We start from the raw sequence: 27,981 nt of genomic DNA on the forward strand, positions 1-27,981 counted from the left end.
TACTTAGGCTGGTGACAGTTCAAAAGCTATGGGCAGTTGTCAGGGCCTGGCTGCGTTTAAACAAAACACAAACCATATCCTAACCAACTATGTTTGATGTGAATTGTGCCAACCGAATTCCAGTCATTTTACGATTCAGTGTCTCATACAAACCCACGAAGAAGTTGCGTTGGAAAAAAGCCACAAGTAGGTCTCAGAAGGGAGGACGTAACCTTGAACGCAGTACTTGTACAGCAGAGTTATTACCATAAGCATAGGTCAGGATCGTGTGCACTTGGAAGGAAAAGAACTGCAAACTCTTCTTAATCAAGGAATGAACTCTAAGTCTAAGCCAGGGGTAGGCAACCTCGGCTCTTTTATGACTCATGGACTTCAACTCCCAGAATTCCTGAGTCAGCATAGCTGACTCAGGAATTCTGGGAGTTGAAGTCCATGAGTCATAAAAGAGCCGAGGTTGCCTACCCCTGGTCTAAGCGAAGATAAGGCAGACTATCTTCTAAAATCTCGGTGGGGAAGGCTTTGATATGCACTCGGCTCTCTTGTCACGGGATATGGCTATGGGCCTCAATACAGTCCCACCCTCCCGCGCAGGATAACAAGAGGGCCTTCTTTTGCCCGTTCTTGCTGTGCCGGTTTCTCACAGACAGGAGGCGGACGAGCCAGCCTAACCCAACCCAACCGGAGAGAAGGGTCGGTGGCAGCGGACGCCATTGGGTTGCTATGCAGTGAATCCCGCCCTCCACAGTCTCCGCCCTGAAAGCGGGTGACTCGGCCGGAGGTCCGCAATTTTTCCCGGCTGGATTCCCCTCCCCGCGGGGCGGGGGGGATTGGGCTGTCTTGCCCCGCTCACGCGCTCGGCTGCGGTGGCTGCTTTGGCGGGGAAGGAGGAGTTTGGGAGAAGATGAAGGCAGCGGGCAGCAGCTGAGGCGAGGCACGACGGAAAGAGCAGCTCGCGGGTTTTTGTTTTTTTTTTTTCTCCAGCAAAAGGAATGGCTCACGCCGGGGCGGCGGGAGACGAGGAAGCCTCGCCGGGCACCTCCAGCCGCAGAGAGGAGGAGGGCTACGGCGGAGGCCAGGCGGCCGCGATGCTGCGGGAAGCCCTCTCGCTGGAAGAGATCCTCAAGCTCTACAACCAGCCCATCAACGAGGAGCAGGCGTGGGCCGTTTGCTACCAGTGCTGCGTCTCCCTCCGCGCCGGGGGTGGCCGAGGAGAGAGCCTGAGCCGCCGGGTGGAGAGCCCTGCCGACATCCGCATCTGGCGGGATGGGACGGTCACTTTGAATGGAAGCGCCGCCGCCGCCGCTGCCGCTCGAAGCTCGCCCGCAGCAGGTAAAGGTGGCGCAGTCTTAGCCTCAGCCGGTCCTGGCAGGAGGGAGAAGCTCCCAGCCGGGTGACTTCCCTGCTCGGCGCCTGGCCGCTGTGATGCTTTTTGCCAGGAGCCGATTCCCTCCCTTTCCCCCCATTTGCTCTCAACTCCTGTTTTTTGCTGCTGGGTCTGGTTAGTGCAGGGGTCTTCAAACTTGGCCCTTTTATGACTTGTGGACTTCAACTCCCAGAATTCCTCAGCCAGCAAAGCTGGCTGAGGAATTCTGGGAGTTGAAGTCCACAAGTCATAAAAGGGCCAAGTTTGAAGACCCCTGGGTTAGTGAGTCAGTAGTGTATAAGGGGGAATCTCATCGTACCTTCAGCCCGCCGTCCATCAGCATTTCTTCATCCGTTTAAAGTCTTGTTGCTTTTTTTTATTTTAAGGAATTTGGCTTGCCTCCCTTAGTGAAATTTCCCTCCCCTCCCCTGTCCTCCCTCTTTTTCTACAGTGCAAAATTGCTTCTGTTTATACAGCTTGTACTAAAACTGTCCCACTTATTAACGTTTCTTCGCCATCCCTCCCCCCTCGCTGTAATAACGCGCCTCTTTTTTTTTACATGAAAAAAAGGAAGATCTCACCCTTTTGACATCCTCCCCCCCTTCTTCCCCCCCCTCCAGAATGCTGCATTATGGCTGATATATAGGCGAACGCTTTTGAGTCTGCAGGGTGGCCTGAGGAAACGGGTTTTATACATTTTGGAATAAAGGACCTAAAAATTGTGCAATTGCAATGTTATTTTCAGTACCACAATATGGATGGCTATAGTTGATTTCAATAGGCGGCCTGTATCTCTGTATGTTTACCAGCATTACTTTGGCTTCTTGTTTAAGCTAGAATTTTCTTTGCTCCTACTTGATGAAAGCCTGGAAAAGAAAGCGATGCAAAGCTGCCCATATAGGTCAGCATGATGGTGGGGGAGGGCACTGCAAAACAAAACAAAGAGAGCAGCTGTCAGAGTCCCGGCTTTGCTTTTTAGCAGAGGTTTTAATGACTACTGGCTCTCTATCTCTGTGTTTGTGTGTGTGTATTACATCCAGACAAATCAGGTTGGCTAATAATTTGAATATACATTCTATGAATATAGCAGACTCTACATCTTGATCTTATAATGTGCAGTATTTCATGTGGGAGAAATTTATCTTCATGTTCTAATGTGTATAAATCAGTATTATATATTGAAACTAGAATATGGAAAGCAAGCTGTGAATGAATACAGGAAATAAAATATGACTTGTTAAATTCCTCTATCAAGAGTGTACTTATGGACAATATGCCAGACAGGTTCAGCAATTATGTGTAATTTGCTCTTCATGTATGTGAGTAATAAAATGCCATATTTACTTAGTCGTGCTTGGGTTAGCATCTGACTATAGTAGTCATTATAAACATACTTTTAAAAGTCATGTCAACATCCTAAACCAATGCCAACTCAACATAAGATCATTCTGTCAATAAACAGATTATGCGTGTTTTTTGTCAATCAGACACCAAATAAGAAATATGATACATGCTATGTATCATAAAAATCCTAATTTTAAAATGGACAACTAGTGAACAAAACAGAGTAAGAATTAATACGACTTCAAATTCGGAGTAACTGAATTTGATATACGAATTTTATGATATATTTTATGGAGAATAATAGGAGAATTTACTGTAATTAATATTTGTTTAATATTAGCCCCTCATAATCTTCTTAAAAATGAATTAATGAATTCTGAAATTCTAAAACACATGTTATATGAACATTCTTACATTAACAGGTTAGAGAAAATACTAGCTCTACATTGCAAGTACAGTAATTGTATTTATGATGCATTTCCATGACTGGGATTAGGGCACAGAGTTTTCAGCTGAGGGGGAGTCCCTTCTGTTCAGGTTTTTATACCAATGCAGTGTATAACAAAAAGAAGAATTCTTCTTAGTACTGGTTTATAATACTTGAAATAGTAACTATATTCCTTGTGTCTTCTTTCTTTTGGGTATTATATTACTAACTTCCATATTAGAATATATTTATTAGGCTAACTAAGATTTTAAAAAACATGGATCCCCATAACAAGTAGGGCAAAAAAAAGTCTGAAGGTGTGCACGTGATTATTTTTTCATCAACAGACTCTTAAAATTAAATATGGAAGAACACTGCAGGCATTCTAATTAAGCTGAGTTTATGTTATGAATTTTAATTTATAGTTAGCATTTCTGTAAAGATCAAAGAAAATTTTCCCTTTTTAAAAAATGTAACAATATGGTTGCATTTAACAGAGCATGTTGTTTATATTCTTGTTAATACTTTCAAAACATGTCAGTGTTACGGAGGGAGCTAAACGGATTTTTGACAATCCCCAGTAAATTGATTCGGTAATATTACCTATTTTAAAGTTGTACTTACAAAGCATTCTACTGTATAAAATTTATAACAAGACACTGCAACATCAAATATATCATGTATCAGTTAAAAAGATTGCTGGACTTTGATAAATTAGACACACATTACAGATAGTCCTCGACATACAACAGTTCATTTAGCGACCGTTCAAAATTACAACAGCACTGAAAAAAGTGACTTATGACCATTTTTGGCTGACAGACTCATATTTATGAGGGTTGCAGTATCCCCAGGTCATGTGATCATATTTTACAGCAAAATTAATATGGAACCAGATTCGCTTAACAACTATGTTACTAATTTAACTACTGCAATGAGTCACTAATCAATTGTGGCAAGAAAGGTCATAAAATGGGACAAAACTCACTTGACAACTGTCTTGTGTAGCAAGAAAAATTTTGGGCTCAATTGAGGTTGTAAGTCAAGGACTACTTGTATTTCATTTATATAATTTATTCAGCATTTTAATTTAAAAAGGTTTAAAAATTTCTGCGATCATCGCAGAAAGATCTCAACATTCCTATGCCATAAATACAGGTCCATCAAAATGAAATTTTATGTCACTGGTTGTTTAGTGGATTGTTAAATAAGCCACAATTGGTTGGGATATTATTGTTTACAAATGGGCAATTCACATAGCATATATAATCAGAGAAAAGATACTACAGGTGGGTTAACAGTCTTAAAATTTTCTAAACTAAAATAAACATTTTATAAATAATTTCTTTAAAATAAAAATGTAGCAATTGGTAATGAAACCATGTGGTAGTGAAAAATAAACTTATAAAGAATGTTATCAAATAAATAACAGATAAATAACAACTGCAGTAAGTTTTAAGTTACCATGTGAGTACAATTATTTTTGAGTTGTTGAATATAAAGGCTTTGGAATAAACTTATATGGAATTGCTCTCATAGCAATGTCTGTATTGGTTCTTTTTCTTAATCTAAAAAAGGGAAGAAAATACAAATGTTTGTGTTCATTTATATTGATGAAAGGAATGTTGTAAACCAAATGCTTCAATCTTTTCTTTGAAGATTATATGTCATAACATTCCACCAACAAGTTAAGTGAATGAAGTAAAGTTTGCTGGGTTAAAGAAATTCAAATACTTCAAATAAAGCATGTCCTCTTACAAATTTCAAGAGAAAGAAAATTGCTAGGAAATTTGAATTTCTGGGATATATATACTTTTGAGAAGATGGTATTAACTAAGTAATATAAAACACATAGCAAATAAATCTCACTCTAGTATAACCATTCTGCTTGGGGTATTTGCCTGTCCGGCTGCCTTTTTATTGAAGGAATTCCACTGCCCTGTCCTATCTTTCATGTCTCTGTATGCAAGTCATTAGAATGTGCTGAGTTGAAAGAAAAAAAAATTATTTGAGCAAAATGAAGTTCATATCTTTTTTGCATCATTCCCTCAGGTGAAGAATGTTGAAAGAAAAAGTAGGGAAATTGAAAAACGAGGTATAAAATGTTTTTAAAATGTAAGCTGTACACATATAGTTTTATAGAGTTTTTTGCAATAGTTTTAGGGGCAAGCTTGGAGATTGGGGTTGTGGGGTGGGAAATGGATTTTTCATTTTGTACCCTTGACAGTTTATGAACTCTTAGAAGAGAATTTGATTGACTGTCTAGCATCAGCAAAGTAGCATATATTTAGGGAGTAAGAATTCAGTCACATTTTCTTGCAAATCCAGTTTCTTTTAATATACTATAAAGCCCCAACTTCTACATGTTACATTTTCTCTCATTAAAATATTGCTGTCCAGGCTATAAGCAGAGAACTTGTATAACAGGAAAGATGCACTGCAGTAAATTGCCTGAAGAACAAATTACTGTAGTCCAGTAATTTCAGGATTAGTCTTTTTTTAAATCACTGTTTTGCATTAAATGCTAAAGGTGTTTTTTTTAAATAAAATACCTGATGTAAAGCTACAACATCTCAAATAGATTCCATCTGTATTCATACAATATGCTAATTTATGATTATAAATTCAATTCCATGGGATTGCATAATTTATTGAACCATAAATTTATAATAGTCCTTGGATTCACACTGCGCAGATTAGTGATCACATTTTAGCATAGTGTGTGGTGTGAATACAGCCTTCAGCCTGAATCTTATCCATCATTGCTAAATGAGATAATCATTCAATTTATGAAGTATAGTTTAACTGGAACAGAGCACCAACTTGGGATAATTGCCATAATATTTAATATATATTGACTGTGTTCTGACTTAATTTTACTGATTAGTAGTTCTGAAAATACCCACCACCCCTCCATTTTTTCTTTATGGGGAAATTTATATTTATTCTTTGGCAAAATATAAGAACATGAAAACTGACAGTTTTAAATGTAGCTGGCACACTAGATTGCAGACTGAGACAGTATAAATCCTCATGAATGAGATGTGGCCAGTGTTCGGATTCAGCTGCTTCACACCACTTCGGCAGAACTGGTAGCTAATTTTTTGTTGCCCAGGCCCAGAATGGACTTCCGGAAGCGGCATCCACACAGAGAACTGGTAGTTCACATATTTGAACCCCAAGACTGGATGTGGCCCTTGGTCACATACAGAATTAATTTACCCCAATTGCTTCCTCTCCTTCTGAAACATGTAGCTAGCAATACGGCCCCACAAGATCATAAACTTTTAAAATTATGTGATTTATATATATGAACTATATTATATATTTTATATACAGCCCAAGACAGTTCCTCTTCACTCAGTGCAGCTCTGACAATCAAAAGAGTGAACAATCATGGTTTACAAGTTTTCTGTATTACTTCTGCAGTACTGTATAAAAATGTCTAATTAGGAATTTGTATTAAGATTTTATTGTTTACTGTGCTGTATTAAGTCCTAGGTGTTTATTTCTCTGTACGTATTAAAAATTGTTTTAATATAGCCTTCACTCATTCTCACAGACGTACACATTTTCTTTAGAATCTTCTTGTGGTCTTTAAAAATAATTTGAAACCTCTCCAGTATGTTCTGGGTCCTGGAGATTTGATAGAGAACTCTTCATTTGTAGCAAACCAAGGCTACACTATGGAGTATCTGAAATCTATTTGTTTTGGCTTTGTCTTTTTTAATTACATCACCAATTGTTTTCAGACAATGTAATTTTAAGTCACCAAGCCAGAAACCAGGACGGTATGAGTTCCAGTTCTTACGCATGAAATTTGGCTGGGTGACTTTGAGCCAATTATATTCTCTGTGTCCAATCCACTTTACAAAGTCATTGTAAAGAGGAGGGGGAAAGAGAATTGTTTATGTTCATCATCTTGAGTTATTTATAAAGTATTGAAAGCAGGATAAACTAGCTAAAAAACAGACATTACCAAAAAAGCATCCCAGGTTATATTTCTTTCAACACTGAAGTTAGGAGATGAACGGAAGATAGAGAATGACAGCAGAAACTACCAATCTGCTATCCCAAAATGGGAAACTTCCTTCTGGAAGAGGGGATTGGAATCCCCAGCCTTCTGCCCTGTGGTTCTCAGTATACTCAGTATGCAGTATACAGATCAGATCTATTGATATTTTGAAGAGCTGCCAAAGTTGTATTAGATGCAGTGTCTGCTAGGTAAAATTACAGGTAGTTCTCAACTTATAACCATGCGTTCAATGACCATTTGAAATTAGGACAGAAATTAGGACAGAAGGATGGTTACAACCAACCCTCAGACGCCTGGCTATCCAAGCACCCCACGGACATTTTGATTACGATCTGGGTGCTTGACAGCTGCCTTAGCCTTACCAATCGCAACTTGCACTCTTACAAACCTTCCCCAACCCTTGCCGTTTCTCCCTTGCAATATAATTGGCCCAAAGTCACCCCCTTGAACCTTTGTGTACCTTCCCCAAGCCTAGCTGCATCTCTCTTGCACCCTCACACACCTGCTTCAACTCTTCCTCACCTGGCAGCAACCACTTGCCTACCTCCCCGCCTGCTTGCAAGCTATTTGATACTTGCAACTTCCTGTCAGCTGTTTCCCCACTTGGTTGAGTATAGTTTGAGGAATACCTACACTCTGAATCTATCCGTGGATACTGTATATATCACAACTGAATTGGGGAAGACGTGTTCTTTAAAAATTTCCATGCTCTTTTGTTTCTACATCCTTCCCTATTTGAAATAAACAAGACCTTGGAAATAATGGAGAATCTGATTTTGTTCTACCATTGTTCCACATTTAGGATTATTAAGTATTACGGTGATCTTAGGAATTGATTGTTTAAATAATGACAGTGCAGTCCCCTAAACTTACAGTGATAAAATAGCAAACATTTTAACTTTTGAGGTCTTATAATCTGTGTAATTTCAGTAAGCTGCAGTAAGCTTTGAGTTCAGTTGATTTTACTGAGCGGTATTTTGATTACTGCTTTTTATGTTTATTTCTGTAGTTATCTGCCACAGAGTCACTTGGGATTGGGGAAGAATATAAATACAGATGCATACATATATAACATATTTTTGCTAAGCACATTGATTTGTGCTTCTTAGATTGTAAGCCGCCCTGAGTCTTCGGAGAAGGGCGGGATATAAATGGGATTAAAATAAAAAATAAAAAAAATAAATTTTATGTAAATAGTACATTTTGTATGATATTTACATTTATGAGTAAAGATGAAAAAAATCTGGTTATTTCTTGGGTCTGATTTGATATCACATGAAGCAGAGTTTTTTCAGTCATGAGTATATATCACAATTGACTTGAGTTTGTAGGCTGAGTAAGCCATAAATGACAAATTGTAAACCACATACAACAAAGGAAAAGACAAATCACATTATTGCTTATGTAGACACATTCTTTAATAATATCTTCTAAATGTGTAAACAGGATGTCAAAAAAGAAAAATATTTAGAATCAATTGATTTTTTTTCTACAATAGTATATAAAAATAAAGAACAACTTAGAAATGAAAACATGTAGGTTGCATGGGGCAATTTTTGGATTTATTAAAAAGTATTAAAAATAAGTGGAGTCAATAATTTAGAATAAGACTTGGGGAACTAATTCAGTTAAGTATTAGTTTCTTTCCCCAAGAAAATCCTGTTCAACTGATTGTTGCCAGAAGAAAAGGCTTCGGAAGGCGAAGGAACTTCGCTCTCTAAAAACCATCCCATGGAGCATTCATTCTCTTTTTCCGTGTCAGGAGAGGTGATTTCTCTGTGCTTCTCTGTAAACAGGAGGGGGTGGAGCAGACGTTTCTGGGAAAATGCCCATTCCTGTTCTAAAGAGAACCGCTTGGAAACAACTTGGAAAAAGGCTCTTTTCTTTGAGTCTGACAAAAGGCCATCTGCGAATAGCAGGGTCTTACTAACTTTCTTCAGAGATAACATAATTCTACAAAACCCTGATTTTACCTCTTCCCCCTTTCTTATGTAGACCTTTTGCTTTTATTAATTGAATAGGAAATATGTGGAATCGCACATGAAATAATGTGAGAGCCATTTGGTCATGTGGTTAAGGCACCAGGCTAGAAACAGGAGACTGTGGCTTCTAGTCCTGCCTTAAGCATGAAAGCCGTGTGGGTGACTTTGAGCCAGTCATCTACCTCACAGAGTTGTTGTTGTGAGTAAAACAGGAGGAGGAAGGGTATTGGATATGATCATCACTTTCAATAATTTAGAAAAATAATTAGAACAATAATTTAAAAAAAATTAAAGAATGACAAATGCATGATGGTATTGGACAGCAAACTCCACCTGACATATTTGTGTCCTGGTATCTGCTACAAATGCCTAAGGCCTGCATTATCGTATCAGGATGCACATTTTATTTATGGATTTTTAACATTTAAATCTCCTAAGGTGAAGTACTAATTTTAAAGAAATAGGTATAATCTGCAACCAAAGAACAGAACAAAGTTTAGATTTTGATGGCAAAATCCCAAAAGTCTTGTTCCTTTGTCTTTATGAGAACTTGCATCCTTTACCTTAATATATCTTGCATTTTATGAAAGCTTTCTGCTATTTCCTTGAAATAATAGATATTGAATTTATAAAGTCTTCCTAAGGACCAGCTTAATTTTTGCATTACATGTACATTTCTTTAAAGTGTTATTAATACGATCATTTACCTTTCATAGAAAAAAGACCACAATCATCTGGGATCCAAATTAGGATCATGATCCACAGGGCAAGTCATATATAAGTAAATGACCTATGTTGAACAACATATTAGATATGAAAAACAACTGCCCAAAGGAAACATTAACCACTAATATGCTCTCCCTATGTGTACACAGAAAGAAGAATTGTAAGAATCCATAGTTCCTGTATATTAGTCTAAACATGCAAAGAATATACATAGTTTAACATAGTAGCCAATGATCACTAATCTTTTTTTATTTTTCATTTTCCTTAGCTGAAGCATTTTCATCCTTTTAGTCAAAAATGGCATGTTGAATGACTTACAAAGGTCACTAATAACACATGCATTTTTAGTTTTCATTTCTAATACATATTCAAATGTCATAGTGTTGCTTTCTTTTATTTGTAATAGTTATATTGTACTTGGGACTGGTCAGACTACAGTTGGCTTTCCATCTTAAAAAGACTATGAGAACTATCAGAATGCAAGGTGTCTATAAACAAATTCATGTAAGGAATAGTTAAAAGAACTGAATATATCTATCTTGCAACAGAAAAAAACTGAGACAAATATCTAAAAAGCTGACATATACAGGAAGGGACCAATCTAGTCAGTATGGAAATCAAGGGCAGGACAAGAATCAATGAGATGAAATTAGATGAAAGCAGATTCAGGTTGAACATTAGGAAAGATTTAATACAAAATAGATTTCCATTTACTTTTCTTGCTAGTTTTCAGTGAACAAACAACTTTTGCTGCTGCTAAACTCTTGCACTGATGAATGCAATATTATGTTATGCATTAAGACATAAATAATGCTGAAAGAGTTAAGTCTAATATGCTTAATGAGTTTTTGATCAGAAATGGAATCAGAAATAGGAGATACTTTGTTCAGTATAATAGTTGAAGAGGAAGAATATCCTTTTCATTCTAAACAAGGGGAAACATTTCCTTGATTTGCCTTTATATTAAGTTCAATGACAATACTACAAATGACAGACTACAAATCTTGCTTGATAAGTACTATTAGAAATATGAACAGTAATAAATTCTCAGGTTTAATAAACTAAGCGCCAACTTAACCAGTTGGTTTCTTAGCATAAACCAACTCAAGGATCTGTAAGCTTCATTTCTTTTCAAACGGTGAATATTCTCTTATGCTAAATATTTTTGATGAGTAACACTAAAGAATATTAAATCATTGAAGTTGTATTGCAGCAAGAAAAAGTTAAAAGTTAAGGTGAGCTTCAATTTCTTAAACTACTCTAAATTTCATGTTGGAAAAACTGAATACAATACTTTAATTTACAAAGTATGTATACAAAAAGGAAAAGTTCTATAATGATGAAAAAGTCAGGCCAACTGGATGGAGGAAGAGGTGATAACATCAAAAACCAATGAAATATCTTATTATAAAATAAGCACAGTCTTACTTTTTTATCTTTGACTTGGGAAGAAATTGAGGGATTATCCACAAATTATAGTGAGTTTTGGAAATGCTTACCTCAGGAGTTTGGAATAGTTTATTTATTTTATTTATTATTTAAACTTGTATACCGCCCTATTCCCGTAGGACTCAGGGCGGTTTACAGGGAAAAATAAAAAATACATAACATACAAAGTTAAAATCGATTAAAACTAAGATTAAATTAAGTCCCTGAATTTAAACTAAAACCCCATTAATAAATAATTAAAACCCCTCAATCTGGGCCAGACAGCTCAAAAAACCAAGTTTTCAAGTCCCTGCGAAATGAGCGAAGGTCGGGGGCAGTCCTAAGCTCCATGGGAAGTTGGTTCCAAAGGGCCGGCGCGCCCACAGAGAACGCCCTTCCCCTGGGGATAACCTGCCGGCATTCCTTGACCGGCGGTACCCTAAGAAGGCCCTCCCTGTGGGAGCGCACAGGACGATGGGAAGTTGATGTCGGCAGCAGGTGTTCCCTTAGATAATCCGGACCCAAGCCATTTAGAGCTTTATAGGTCATTACCAGCACCTTGAATCTCTTGAATAGTGTCAGATATCAACACCTTATCCCTCAGAGATAAAGGTGAGGCTAGCCCAGGTTTTGTTTTTACCTTTCTTCCCAGGACAAACAAATTGATAGGCCTTTTTAAAGTAATTTATCTATTTACTACTAAAACTCTTGTGTCTATAACCTTTAACTGGGCGAAATGGTGCATCATCAGTGAAAATATTTTCAACCAAGGTACTTCAAATGGGCTACTACAGTCACCTAGCTGGCATTTATGCCTAAAACAGAAATAGAACTCATAGTTCCCTAGTTTCTAGCTTGGTGCTTAATCACTAAACTAAATTAGCTTTCCAAAATTACTATCGCAAAAATTATTCATATGATAAATAGTTTAAGGGCAACAAATCTATAGGTAGTCTTCAATTTGTGACTGTAATGAAACCTGCCAATTTCAGTTGTAAGTCATGATGGTCATAAACTGGCACATCAAGTGCCTGACCCAATTTTAAAGCCTTTTTTGTGGCAATTGTTAAGCGAACACTGCCATTGTTAAATGAATCTATTGTCTGGGGCTATGGGGCATTTTTGCTGAAAGCCAGAAGCAACCACCTGTTTTCAGCAAAAATTGGGGTCCACATGGATGTGACCACAGGATGCTGCAAATGGTCTGTAAATGCTGAATGCCCAAAATAGAACTTTGGAACCAGATCATAAATACTTTTTTTTTGGGGGGGGGTGTCTGTTGTAACTTTGAACGGTATGATCAGTGACAAGTCTAGGATTACCTGTATTCCCTATTAGCTATCTATGTTTCTGAAGGACAGGAGATTTTTTTTATTTATTTTTATTTTATTAAATTTATATACCGCCCTATTCCTGTAGGACTCAGGGTGGTTTACAGGGAGAGTTAAAAACAAACATACAAAAGTTAAAATCAGATTAAAATTAATTAAATCAAGTCCCCAATTTAAACTAAAACCCAATAAAATTAAAACCCCTCAGCCTGGGCCAGACAGCTCGAAGAGCCAGGTTTTCAGGTCCCGGCGAAATGAGCGAAGGTCGGGGGCAGTCCTAAGTTCCATTGGGAGTTGGTTCCATAGGGCCGGCGCGCCCACAGAGAACGCTCTTCCCCTGGGAATAACCCGCTGGCATTCCTTAACCGGCGGTATCCTGAGAAGGCCCTCCCTGTGGGAGCGCACAGGACGAAGGGAGCTTGATGCCGGCAGCAGGTGTTCCCTCAGATAACCCGGACTCAAGCCATTTAGGGCTTTATAGGTCATCACCAGCACCTTGAATCTCACCCGAAGGGCAACCGGAAGCCAATGCAGCTCGCAGAGTAGAGGTGTTACATGGGAGTATCGGGAAACCCCCATCACAACTCGCGCGGCCGCATTCTGCACCAGTTGAAGCCTGCGAGTGGTCCTCAAGGGCAGCCCCATGTAGAGAGCGTTGCAGTAGTCTAAACGGGAGGTCACGAGCGCATGAGTGACTATGCGTAGGGCATCTCGGTCCAGATAGGGTCGCAACTGGCGCACCAGGCGAACCTGGGCAAAAGCCCCCCTGGTCACGGCTCCTATGTGGTCTTCAAAATTGAGCCGTGAATCCAGGAGGACACCCAAGTTGCGAGCCCTATCAACGGGGGGGGGGTAACACCTCACCCCCCATCGTTAAAGATGGAATAGTCTGGTTGACCCGAGATGCCGGTATGAGTTTGTGTTCTGCCAGAAATGTTTAAAGTCTGTCAGAGCTATTGATGGATTTCCCTAGCTTAGTCTCCTTTCATGTTGAGTGTTACTCACAGGCAGAAAAAACACCCATCAACTGTTTTCCCCATCTTGAGCAAGGGCTATCATTGGAATAAACCATACTTTAACACATGGCTAGATCATAGGTTTAGCCATCTATCAAAACGTGGTACAAAGAGAATTGATCTGCAAGGTGAGTAGGCCTGCCCAGCAAAGCAGAATAATATTTTCTGCTTTACTCTGCAGTACAGGCTCTTGGTTTTCAGTACATCTGTAAAGCTGCCTGGTAAAACAACAGAGGCTCTTCTGTTTTACTGGATATTTTTTCCTTACTCCTCAAATCAGGAGCTGGGTTTCTCCACTCTTTCCCCCTGCAGTCCTTCTCCACCCTTTCAGTCAGCCACAGATTGAAGACCTGGAAAATAGAATCCCAGCAGGAGTTAGAAGAAACAAATCAACCCATCAATCACCGTGAGCCAGTCCCTAAAATAGCAAATGAGCACCAGAGGAGTAGTCTGGGGAAGTGAGGGCAAACGTCTGAATTTAAAAGTAGGCCTGAAAAACTGGTGATATTTTTTGAGAGAGCTTTATGGCAAAACAAGATTCTCTGGTTTCAAATCACTATTCCCCCAGGCTTTTTTTTGGGGGGGGGAGGAACAGACTCCAGCTCAACCCCGACAAGACTGAGTGGCTTTGCATACCTTCATCCCGGGTTTATTCGGACATTCCACCTCTGGCTATGGGGGGCGAACTATTACCCCCCGTAGATAGGGCTCGCAACTTGGGGGTCCTCCTAGATTCACGGCTCACCTTAGAAGACCATATAGGAGCTGTGACTAGGGGGGCCTTCGCACAGGTTCGCCTGGTGCGTCAGTTGCGGCCCTATCTTAGCCGGGATGATCTATGCACGGTCACTCATGCGCTCGTGTCCTCTCGTCTGGACTACTGCAACGCTCTCTACATGGGGCTGCCCTTGAGGACCACCCGGAAGCTCCAACTGGTACAGAATGCAGCCGCGAGAGTGGTGTTGGGAGTCTCCCGATACTCCCACGTTACACCTCTGCTCCGTGAGCTGCATTGGTTGCCAGTTGTCTTCCGGGTGAGATTCAAGGTACTGGTAACAGTGTTCAAAGCACTCCATGGCATGGGGCCGGAGTACCTCAGGGAACATCTGCTGCCGGCATCAAGCTCCCTGCGCCCTGTGCGTTCCCACAGAGAGGGCCTCCTCAGGGTGCCACCGATCAGAGAATGTCGATTGGTGGCCCCCAGGGGGAGATCCTTCTCTGTGGGCGCTCCGGAGCTGTGGAATCAGCTACCGGTAGAGCTCCGGATGGCGCCCGATCTTCGCTCCTTTCGCCGCGATCTTAAGACATTTCTGTTTGTACAAGCTGGCCTAGCCTGATGGGGATTGCTGGGGTTGTTTTATCTTTGGTCTTTTAATTTTTCTTGGGGTTTTTAGCACTGTATTTCCATTGTTTTTAACTAGGGCAATTGTTTAATCTTTTTTAATGTTTGTATTTGCTATTTTATTCTGCCCTGTGAACCGCCCTGAGTCCTCAGGGAGAAGGGCGGTATATAAATGTTATTAAATTAAATTAAATTAAATTAAATTAGAACATAGAATAATAGAAGGGACCTTGAAGATCTTCTAATCTAGCCCTCTGCTTGAGTAGGAGATCCTATACCATTTCAGATAAATGTCTAGTCTCTTTTTGAAAGCCTCCAATGATGGAGCACCCACAACCTTTGAAGGCTGATTGCTCTCACCGTTAGGTAATTTCTTCTTAGTTCTAGATTTAGTTAGTTCTTAGTTCTCCTTAGTTCTAGGTTGCTTTTCTCCTTAGTTTCCATCCATTGTTTCTCGTCTTGTTTTTTGGTGCTTTGGAAAATTGTTTGATTCCCTCATCTTTGGCTGAAGGATGCTTGCAAATTGAAATAGGCAGCTCTTTACCCAATACATTTCTAGTCCCTTAAAGCTGATCAATGTTTTCGGAGGCCTGACAGGTAAATAATAATCTTTTCCAGTCAGCAAGTAAATTCAGTATTAATTAATAAGTAGCAGATATGGGGGAGTTGCACCCTGAATTGGTGTGAAAGAGATAGCTGTCTGTGTGCCCTGCTTCACTGTGCAGATTTACCTCTCCTGTTGTAGTCAGCTTCAGCTCAGGCTGATCCAGGAGTCTGTTTGGGGGTTCAGTTTCAGAAACCTGGGAAGAACATGACGAAAGCGCTGCTTGAAAGAACTCAACTGCCAATCCAAAAGCAGAATGGAAAACAGTATGTAGGGACAGAAGTAACAGGGCATAGGTGTCGAAGCCTAGAGAGGCCAGTATAAGTACGGTAGGTAGGTTTCAACTATTGCCCATGTCACTAACTGCATTGTTAATATGGCCAAACATATTTTAATAAAAGAGGTAAAACACTACTTTAAAACAAGCACTTAAAATGTCTCTAGGCTGTCTTTGATGTGTGCTGAAGATAAGACGGAGACAAAGTCATAGGGACATGTTGAATAACCAAAACCAGAAAAATGTGTTTGTCCTGCGCTTAGAGGGTGCTGAGTTTAATGGGCCTCACTCTTCAGGAAATAGACATGGACCTTAAAAAAAAAGAAAAAAAAGCACATGGCACGTAAATGGTGCCTGTTCATGTATTTGTTATGTGTATAATTGCAAACTAAGTGAGTATGTATGCATTCAAAACTGGTGATCTTAAAATGGTTTTGATTTTGAAAGGGATTTCAATCTTGCCTTTATTGGGTTCATAGAATGCAATTGAGATTTTTCTAATTTTGTTTTTAAATTGACTGTTTTTTTCCTCTTAAATATGACAGTAACTTTTCTTTTTACATTTTTAGGTAAATCTGAACGTTCACATTTTTCTGAAACAAAGGTAAGAATTTATATGAAATATAACATGATTTCTTATATATTTTGTCACAAGCCATTAGTAGCATTCTGTAACACAGACATGAGGCAGAGAGTCCTCCCTCCCTCCCTCTTAATGCAGAAAGAAAAACAGTTGAAGCACATAGAAGTCATACAGTTTGCCCATGACTGGCCACTTTGTACACCAGTTGAAATTCTGGAGAGCAAATAGAAGCATTAATAATGATTTTGCTTACAGTTCTTATTGTTCTGCTTCAGGGACATTTTTAATAACATTGATTTACAATTTCAATCTGACCAAATGCGATTAGCTGCAATGAATACAGTCGAAGTCAGGAAATAGTACTAGGAGTCCTTGCTTAATGACAGTAATTGGGACTGACAACTCCATTGCTAAGTGTTGCAGTCATAAAGCATGATGTTACAGCACTGTGTTGACTTACAAAGGCGGTTGCTGCTGCCATTGTTAGACAAATCTCAGATGGTCATTAAGAGCAGTGTCACATGATCACCATTTGAAATCTGTTGACTTTCCCAATGACTTTGCTTATTGGAAGTTGGTAGTGGAGGTCACAAATGTCAATCACGTGACTGCTGGACTCTGCAACTGTCATACTTGGTAAAAAGTTGCCAAGTGCCCAAATTACAACTGCATAACTGTGGTACACTGTGATGTTCACTACTACGAGGACCCATCTTACATCTCATTCAACGCTGTCATAACTTTGAACAGTCCCTGAATGAGTCGTATATGTTTTGGATTAAAACATTATTTTAAAATAAATGTTAATAGTTATTTTAAAATATGGCAAGAATATGATCAAATATGGATTACATGCAATATAGTCAGTGTTCTGGTAAGACTTCAAATATTGGGTGTATGTACGGTAGGTGTGTATCTTAATTCAAGTAATGCCAGTATTTTTTCCCTAAACTCTTTAAGGGAAGGGAGATGTTTTCTTCTGCTATTGCAATAGTTGTTATTTGTTTGTTTGTTTATTCTATATGCTGCCCATCTCACTATCGAGCAACTCTGGGCGGCTTACAACACCATAAAAACAAGAATATGTTAAAACATTAAAATTATCCAGAAATTTGCTACACTAGTACATGAATGAGAGGGGGTGAGATGTTCTTAACCCACTAGCCAACTCCAGTGAGGAATGCCCCCATCACAGCCCCAAGCCAGTCGGCACAGTCAGGTTTTCAGTCCCTTCCAGAGGCCAGCGGGGTGGGGACAGATTTCATCTCCAATGGCACAACATTCTAAAGGGTGGGAGCCACAGCAGAAAAGGCTTTTACCCTGGACCCCACCAGCTGAAATTGTTTGTCCATGCCCTTCTTCAGGACTGAGTGGGGCAGGCCAATCCCTTTGGGGTAAGATGGTTCCTCAGCTAGAGGAATCATTTGTTTCATTGCTGCTAGCTCCTTATATTAATTTGTTCAGCTACTCTTTAATTTAGGATTTAGGTTTGAAATATACTTCTCTTCTGCTACATACATGCCTATAATATGCAACTAGGTTATTTATCTGAAATGGTATAGGGTTTCCTGCCTAAGCAGGGGGTTGGACTTGAAGACCTTCAAGGCCCCTTCCAACTCTGTTATTCTATTCTATTCTATTCTATTCTATTCTATTCTATTCTATTCTATTCTATTCTATTCTATTCTATTCTATTTAAGGTAAAGGTAAAGGTTCACCTGCACATGTGTGCTAGTCGTTTCCAACTCTAGGGGCCGGTGCTCATCTCCGTTTCAAAGCCGAAGAGCCAGCACTTGTCCGAGGACGTCTCCGTGGTCATGTGGCCGGCATGACTAGACGCCAAAGGCGCACCGTAGTGGTCCCTATTTTTCTACTTGCATTTTTACGTGCTTTCAAACTGCTAGGTTGGCAGAAGCTGGGGCTAGTAACAGGCGCTCACTCTGTTATGCGGCACTCGGGATTCGACCCGCCAAACTGCTGACCTTCTGATCGACAAGCTCAGTGTCCTAACCCACTGAGCCACCGCGTCCCTTATTCTATTCTATTTAGTGTGTTTATTCCAAAATATAACAAAGTAGATTCAATGGATTTATAATTATTATCTGTACTTATTACTGAAGCTTAGATTTCAGTCAAGATCATTGGAAATATTATGAGATAAGGTACAAGAACAAATGGCTTTTTGTAAATCTCCCAGATTAATATTAACATTAGACAGATACACAAACAAAGGATAGTGCTTTTTCCTGAACTCACTTCTCTGCTGTTTATCAATTCAACCAGTGGGACTAGTATCACTAGTCTCATTTAATTTGATCTTAGTGAAAGTCTAAATCCAGAATTAGTTGCATGCAAAATAGTATGCTCCCAATTAGTTAAAATATCCATATTGATATGTTTCGAAATCTGACATGATTTTTTTTAAATTTCACAATACTTTGCAATCATGCAGACATAATGCTTTATTCATACATTTATCTGTAACTGTAGAATCAGTACAGCTCATCTAGCAAGTTATTTGCTGTAGTCTTGAAATGTGGAGCAAGCAACAATCTAAATAACTTTATTAATTGCATTATCCATTGCTAATTCATATCGCAGTGAACTAATTCAGTCATCTAGAAGATTACCAGTGTAATCAAACAGCCAAAATGTTCTTTCTCTGTAGTTGTTGACATTGAACAATACAAGGTACAATGAACTTGATTTTAGATGAGACACTTTAAAATATCTACCTGCTTTTTCCCCAATTTGTTAACATTTATAAAGCTGCAATTAAATGTAAAAAAGAACTGTTTCTGTTATAATGGTATAGGCAATAGATTTTCAATATGCAATTCATGAAAGGTTAATTGTGAAGCTACAATTTTAAATATATTTGGTTTCTTTGTTTGTTGAAGGAGTTCACATATCCAAATAGGAAAATTAACAAACCTTCTGTTTGAAGAGTGAAGCAGTTTTCTCTGACCTGTACATAATGTTCTCAAGAATGTTGAAGTAAAGTCATGTGCTAGTAAAGAGAACAATGTATATACTTAAATAACTGCTTTCATTATTAAGTTTAGAATGGTCTAAACCAGGGCTTTTCAACCTTTTCACCCATTGTACCACTTTTAGGATATGGCACCAGTCGCCTAGCCAGGTGTCAAAAACTTGATGACCAAAAAAAAAAAAGGAAAAAGGTGATAAAGGGCAGGTAGTCCTCGACTTACAACAGTTTGCTTAGTGATTGCTCAAAGTTACAATGGCATTGAAAAAAGTGCCCCCCAAGCCACAGCTGAGCAAGACACCTGCTTGCCTGCCCGGCGGCGTTCTTCCTCCTGTCCGAGGTTTTCATTGTTGTGAGCATTTCTGTTGAGGATTGGCAGTGGGGGTGGGGTGAGAGTGTGTTTGGTTTTTATTCCCCCCATCTGCTGGGTGGTTGCAGCAGGTTTTGGTCACTTCACATGACCCTGGTACACTGTGACCGTCATAAATATGAATCAGTTGCCAAGCATCTGAATGTAAATTACAAGATGCTGGAGATGCTGCAACATTCCAGCTAATCGGCACTTCTTCTGGGCTCAGAAGCGCCAGGATCAGCACCGACTCCAGCTGGATCCTGGCGCTGATCCTGGCGCTTCCGTTGAACCCTGACAGCCCTGCAGCTCCAGCTATCTCTCGCTCAGGCTTGTGCGGTGCTGCCACTGGTTCAGCTTATTCCCCTCCCCTGCTACTTTTCTAGGATGGTCGTGTACCACCTGCTAGGTGCCAATGTACCACAGGTGGTACCCGTACCACTGGTTGAAAAGCCCTGGTCTAAACTATTATTACAGGAATGCATGAAATATTTTTATATGGAGCATTATAGTAATTTACTGTTGATTAGTACCTAAATAAAATGGATGCTTTAGTCATCTATTTCCTGACTTAAAAATAATCTGCACTGAATTGTTGGTCTAATTCCTGAGTATGTTTCTAGTGTAATTTACCCTATTGTTGTGAATTAATTGATATTGGCATTATATTTTTATCCAGTAATCCATTCAATTTGGATTGATATGTTTCAGAAGTTTGCAAATCAGAATATTAAGTGGCACCAGACTCTAAGGTTCCATGATTTTTTGAAAATTTCTCACATGGCAGGATAAACATAATTTGCTATGACAGAAAATTTTTGAAGTTTTGTTTTTTTTTAAAAAACAAGCTGAAGGAATAAATAGCCCTGATGAAAAATTAGAGAGGCAAGAATTTTGGCTCAAGACAGCTTTTTTAGTGTTTACAAGGAAAAACATGCATTGAGGCTTTGTTGTTTTATTTATGAATATGAGAACTTCAGGGAAACAACAAGTCTATGGACAATGCTGTATTATATTGTTTAAGTGTGGGAGAATGGTATGCATGATATTGTATTACAGCATGAGATGTGAAAATAAAAGACCATAATATAATTAAAAGGTCTATTTTTTAATACTTGTTTATTAAATATATAACAAAGAGAGACAGAGCCCTTATATTAGTTTTCTAATTATCTGCATTAAGGTTAATTATCTTTATTAATCTAACTAAAATCTATCATTTAAATTTCAGCCCCTTTCAAACATCAAAGAAATAGGAGGGGTAGATATGAAAAAGAAAATGAAAGGGATGTTTGTCCCATTTCCCATCTATTAGTTCTAATTTCTGTCCTACATTCTCCATTTGGAACTTTCCCTTTCATCCCCACTTTTCCTTGCTGAACCTAAATCTCCTACAGTAGACTCTCTTCCTATATTATGTGGAGTAAGCTTGCTGTGTTCTACTCAACTCAGCTTTATCATGCCTATAGTTCCACATGCAGACTTCAAAGGAAGAATGTTTGCATAACATTGAAAGTGATCTGGTTACAGCCTGGTTATTCAAAGCAAACAAACTAAAATTAAACACATCTACCTTATCCACTCCTTCATGGATTACTGCCTTGTTGTGGCAAAGGGGCTTGCGTAATTCAATGAAGCTATGAGCTATGCCGTGCAGGGCCACCCAAGACGGACAGGTCATAGCAAGAGAGTTCTGACAAAACGTGATCCACTGGAGAAGGAAATGACAATCCACTCCAGTATCTTTGCCATGAAAACCCTATGGACAGTACCAAAAGAAAAAACGATATGACACTGGAAGATGAGCCCCTCAGGTCGGAAGGCGTCCAATATGCTACTGGGGAAGAGCAGAGGGCTAGTACTAGTAGCGCCAGAAAGAATGAAGTGACTGGGCCAAAGCCGAAAGGATGCTCAGCTGTGGATGTGTCTGGTGGTGAAAGGAAAGTCTGATGCTGTAAAGAAGGCCTGGAGGAATGTTGTCCATGGGGTCGCGATGGGTCGAACATGACTTCGCACCTAACAACAACAAAACTTATCCAATTTTAGTATTTTGAAAAGTACCATCAGCAAGTTAGTTTGTGGGGCAGGGGGCAAGCTGCATATTAGAAACTAATTAGTTAACGTCTGGATTATATTGTAATTATTATGGTTTTTTCCTTATATAATATTAATATGGTAAGAGATTTTTTTCTTGTTTAACTACTGATTTAATATAAACTAGCATTTTGCTTTTCAGATATTTTGGACTATAACTTAAATAAGATAGAAGTTACAAAATGACTGTTTATCTAAAACTTGATATAATCCCTTTTCAGGTTATAGAATCACTAGGAATTATTATTTATAAAGCACTGGATTATGGCTTGAAAGAGAATGAAGAGCGAGAGCTCAGCCCTCCCTTGGAGCAACTGATTGATCATATGACTAATACAGTGGAGGCAGATGCGACCAAAGATGAAGGCTATGAAGCTCTGGATGAAGTCGTAGATGATGAACAGAAAGGCAATATTGAAGTTATACAGTCTTATAGAGATGTCATGAAGGTATAGTTTTAATCTATTTATCCAATGTTGATATTTAAGAAACAGTTAAAGTAAACAACACCTTTTATGTTTAGATAGAGCATTGACATAGTGGTTGTCTAATAAAGAATATTACAGTTAACTTAGATATTATAGTGTTAACCTGGTTGACCCTGACAGTATCTTCTAATTTAAAATATTGTTTTAATCTGATATATGACTTAGCACAAACCTGATTTTTGTTTCTGTTTTTACTGCATTTCAGTTTTCAAGAGTCTATTGTCTTTTACTACAGTCATTCCAATGCAAAGCTTCTTGGGAATTTCATCACTGCATTGATGTAATATTCTTCTACAACCCACACATTCTTAGCACATTCCATTTTCATATAAACACATACCAGAGAGATCTGTTTATCTCAAGTCAGATTGAAATTTAAAATTTTTTGCAATATGCAAAATTGGGTACATAAAAAATATTTTTCTGTAAATAGCCCTTTATTTAAACGTATTTATTTAGTATTGTAAATTTACCCTTTAATTCAGCATGAAAGTTTTTCTGTCAAAATACAATATTCACATCTTAAGTAGTTACTATCTCTAGATAGTTATTAACATAGGCTTTGAGTGAACATTGATGCTTGGTGACTTTCTTCCGCACTTAATGATCAGTTGCTTGGCAACTGTTTGAACTTATGACAACACCCCCTCTCTAAGCTACTTACGACTTGGTTCCAGAGTTTACAGCTGCACACCTCATCATAGTCAATGACTGCATTTCAGGCAGTAGCCAATTTTGTAGCCAATTGCAGCATTCCATGAACCCATATTCACAATTTTTGACATTGTCGGTTTCTGACCTCTTTGTTTGGCATCCGCAAAAAAAGCCAGTAAGAATATATTGATCCATTTAACAACTTTGGCATTTGTTTAATGACCACAGTGTTCACTTAAAAACTGCTGCAAAAAAAGTAATAAAATATGGTCCAAACACATGGTACCTCAACTTACAGCCGTCATGACTTACAACAGAAAGTCCAGGCACCATTATGAACATAAGTCAAAGACTACCTATATGTAGGCGTGATTTTCTATTGCCTTCTCCTTGGACATTTCTTTCACCTTTAAAGACTATTCAATAGACTAATATCAAAAAGATAAAATCCTGCTTAGCTTGTTGAGATCCATCTGGTTATATGCTATCCAATGCCTGTCTATATAGGAGAAGATTTGGGTAGAGAAATGTCTACTTTCACCTGATCAAAACAACCTTCTACAAAACAACCTTCTACATACTGTAGGTTACAGCACATAGAATTTGGTTTCATGTGATATACTTGCTGTCTATATGGCTGTGCCACAATTAGAAAAAACAAAATATGTCCATTTATGAGAAAGTCACAAGCTGCTCTTCCTGTTTTACTGTTCATACTTAGGTATGCAGTTCCCACCACATTTAACTTTTTAAATGTTTCTTCTAGCCTACCTAATACTTACTGTAGCACAGTTACACATATTCATTATTCATTACAGATCACATATTACCTATAACCTTTTGATCAACATTTGCACATTTTAGAATTTCTCCTTTCTTTGTCCCATCTTTGCTAAACATTCAACCAAGCTACACATATTCATCTACTTTCTCTATTTTTCATCATACAGCTTTCATCATACAACTCTGTCTTTGATAAGTTGACTGTCTGGTCATACCTCATGATATTATACAAAATCATTCAAGTTCTTAACCTGGGTAAATTACTCAGACTTGGGTAAAATGATTTTTCTTTAGGTAATGACACACAACCCCATTATCCAATCACAAGAGAGACATTTAAATTGACTTAAAAGGCTTTACTTACGTTGCATAAAATACTTTATGATAAGTAGTTTTGGATAATGAAGGAAAAAATTGGTGAAGCCTTGTCTTAATCAATAACACAGCATCATGTGCAAATATTCCTTATGTGTACCACAAATATTACTTATGCTTTTATCCACAAATATATTAGGGGGCTGTTTGATCTCCGAGCTTGGCGATTTGGCTGCAATGTTTCATCTCCATTCGGGGGGCGGGGACATCTTCAAAGCACACTGAAGATGTCCTCCCCCCCGAATGGAGACGAAACGTTTGCAGCCAAATCACCAAGCTCGGAGATCAAACCTACAGCCCAACTGCCATCCCGAGCTTCTAATATTCAAACACATTTCACAAATATATTAAACAACCAAGGAGACACTCTCCCCCATTCCTACCCAACTTTCAACCATTCACTAAGCATTCCTTTCTGACAGATGGTTTGTTTTCATCACCTACTGTGTTCAGCAATCAACCATCAGCTCCATATTTATGCAAAAATCTGGACTACAAACTTCTTCTTAGCACAATGACACAAGTGCACTTGCAAAATTTTAACTTTAAGAACAATTATAATTTGCTTTCTTGTTTGCTCAAATCATGCCTATTTTCTCTGTAAGAATCATGAGTGTTTTAAACCATTATTGTTTGTAGTAGAAGATGTCTGTATATGTAGTGAGTTTGGAAAGCTTTGATGGTTTACAAAAGTATACTCAGATAAAGTAATGATAAAATTCTTAAAAAATAAATAGTTCTAAAGAGCTTTTTTCTCCATCTTGCTGTAATAAGAAAATGTTTGCAAATAGGCACTATGTTCACCCCCACATATGAACTGAAGCACTTTTTCATTTTTTTTATTGTGAAACACTGAACACCTAAACGCTACACTATTTTTCAGGCTAATCTTTCTTGGCAGATACCATTTTAAATTCAGGTTTGTTTTTTTTTGTTTTCTGGCTTATTGAAGAAAGTAATACTATACTGTACTGTATTACACTGTAGCGTTTTATAGATAGGATTTAACTTTCTGCTAGGGAAAGTTGGATCTTTCTGTTATAAGTCAGTAATATTGTAAAGCGAGATACCACATGACCGCAATCCTTGTTACAGGTAGCTAACCAAAAATCTGCAGGTTACTTGATCCCTCAAGCCTCTAGGCATCGGGCGGGAGCCGGCAGGGCAGTCCTGCACACGTGCGTGCTCCCCGACTGCTAAGGATTGCTCGGGGAGCCGTGGCAGGCACCTCACTCCCTTCCCTCTCGAGGCGGCACCGGCGGAGCCGTCCGTCGTCGGGCGGGAACCGGCAGGCCTTTGCACCATCTGCATCAGACGGGTCTGAATCGGGCTTGTGTCGGACACTTGGCAACTGGCATGTAAGTATTTTCCGGCGTATAAGACGAAAAATCTTGAAAATCCTCTCAAAAGTCGGGGGTCGTCTTATACGCCCAGTCGTCTTATACGCCGGAAAATACGGTACACATTGATCCATATGTACCTAGAGAAGTAAAAGTTCATATTGTTAAGTCCATATTGAGCCATATGTACCTAAAGAAGAAATAATCCCTTGTTTTATTTTGTTTTTCCTATTGCAATTCTCACTTTGCCAAGCCTTCGGTATAATTATGGGTTTTGTTTTAGTTTTGTTAGGATTTATTCTAGATGAACTGGTTTTATTAATGCATATATTCTTTGGCAAAAAACTCTAGATATTGCTAGATGATGTGTGGTTAAACAACATTTGTTTTTTATTTTCTTGGGTAGCAGAATAATTCAAATATGGTTTAAAATATTTTATGATATTGAAAATAAAATTACATTTCTCTGACATTTAAATTATAAATGAAGCATTTGTATTTTCTCTGTAAAACAAAACTCATTATGCTTTTGTAATCTTTTTGCATAGCTTTGCGCTGCCCATCTGCCAACCCAATCAGATGCACCAAATCACTATCAAGCAGTATGTCGCGCACTATTTGCTGAAACAATGGAATTGTACACATTCTTAGCCAAAATTAAAAGTGCTAGAGAGGTAAGCAATGTACAAATCACTTAGTTATTTGGCTTTTTAAAATGTCATATATTTCTGTTGTTTAGTATTAATACTCTGAAACAATTGTTTTTGTAATTACAAATACTGTACTTCAATTTTCCTCAGTTATCTTGCCAATTCACTCAGGAGTTTACTTTATGAGTCAGTTGTCAAGCATCTGAATGTAAATCACATGATCATGGGGATGCTATAACGGTCCTAAGTGTCGAAAATGGTCAGTGATGTAACTTTGAATGGTCACTAAGTGAGCCATTGTAAGTCGAGGACTACCTGTATTGGCCATAAATTCCCAGTGCTCATCAAATGGCTCCCATCAAATTTCCTTCAGGTCTTCACAACTGTTATCCCTTTATCTTCATGCCAACTTCTAAGTTTCCAGCCCCATTTCCCACGTAGAACCTCTGCTTCCATCTGCCACTACTTATATACCTATTACATTATTTCTACTAAAAATCCTCTCTCTACTTCCTTCCACTGCTCAAGGCTACCTGTAGCTTTTCATTTCTCACCTTCTTGTTCCTTCATCACTCTCAATATATCCATCATATCAATGTGTTACTACAGGAGTGTCAAACTGCTGGCCCACAGGCCGGATGCATCACGCTGAAACCGCGCCCACCCCATTGCTGGCAATGGGGAAAAAGTCGTGATACGACATGTCACGTGATGTTGCGAGTTTGACACCCCTGTGTTACTATCTTCATTTTATTGTGTTTGTTACAAAATATTGTATAGAAGTGACAAATGCCAAAATGAGCATGTGATAATTATGATCTCTTTAAATATGAATTTATCTGACAGTGTTGATGTTGTTTCAGGTGTTGCTAAATTATAATGCATAATATCCTTTACCAATGACCGTGCTGGGTAGAATTAATAGCTATAGTTCAGCAATATCTGTAGGATTGTATCTTTACCGACCTTATTGTAAACAAATATTTTTTCTTTTAATTGATAGAATTTAAAGAAAATGCAGGCAATGGACAAAGGAAATAAAGAATCTAGCACTGACCTTGATGAATTAAAAACTGCTGATTGGGTAAGATAACTTTTTTTCATAAAGTAACGGCTTTATATTAGAAACTTATAGCCAGACAACGCAATCTATATCAAATATTTATATCAAATATATACAAAGAAGCACATATAAAAATCTATAAAATCATGGCTAATATTACATCTTTTTCCACTATAAAGTAAATAATAAAGAATTTATTGTTATTGAAGCTAACAAACGTGACTCTAGATGCTCTATTAATTTCAAGACATGCAACTGATTATTTCGTTATCTGACAATGTAATTAACTGCTTGCTTGTTTATAACCTTTCCTATCCTGCATACATGCTTACAAAGAAATATTTGGGATTGTGTTATCTAAAATGGAATAATATATGGAAGTTAGTTGGGAAAAGATAATTGTTGCAGAATTCAGTAAAGTAAACCCTAGCCTAGCTTTTAAAACTAAAGCACCATTTTGCTTCATGATACATGTAGAAGGTATGATGAGTATTTACATATAAGTATAAGTTTAGTTTCTGCCAACCTAGCAGTTCGAAAGCACGTAAAAATGCAAGTAGAAAAATAGGGACCACTATGGTGGGAAGGTAACAGCGTTCCGTGCACCTTTGGCATCTTGTCATGCCGGCCACATGACCACGGAGACGTCCTCGGACAAGCGCTGGCTCTTCGGCTTTGAAACGGAGATGACCACTGGCCCCTAGAGTCGGAAACGACTAGCACGCATGTGCGGGGGA

General features: G+C 38.5%; 1 protein-coding gene across 1 annotated transcript in view; it reads left to right on the forward strand.

Moving 5' to 3' along the window:
* Nucleotides 1-716: 716 nt before the first annotated feature.
* The window catches only part of SPIRE1 (spire type actin nucleation factor 1), a 57,288-nt gene continuing 30,023 nt past the window's right edge, over nucleotides 717-27,981 (forward strand). The window contains exons 1-5 of the mRNA XM_081325126.1: nucleotides 717-1,329; nucleotides 16,446-16,480; nucleotides 22,113-22,340; nucleotides 26,080-26,205; nucleotides 27,185-27,265. Coding sequence (XP_081181252.1) covers nucleotides 990-1,329; nucleotides 16,446-16,480; nucleotides 22,113-22,340; nucleotides 26,080-26,205; nucleotides 27,185-27,265 — 810 coding nt within the window. The 5' untranslated portion in view covers nucleotides 717-989. The remainder of the gene's footprint in view (nucleotides 1,330-16,445; nucleotides 16,481-22,112; nucleotides 22,341-26,079; nucleotides 26,206-27,184; nucleotides 27,266-27,981) is intronic.

The sequence above is a fragment of the Vipera berus genome (assembly GCF_964194415.1).
Source record: "Vipera berus genome assembly, chromosome: 3".
In the NCBI taxonomy this organism is placed as follows: Eukaryota; Metazoa; Chordata; class Lepidosauria; order Squamata; family Viperidae; genus Vipera; species Vipera berus.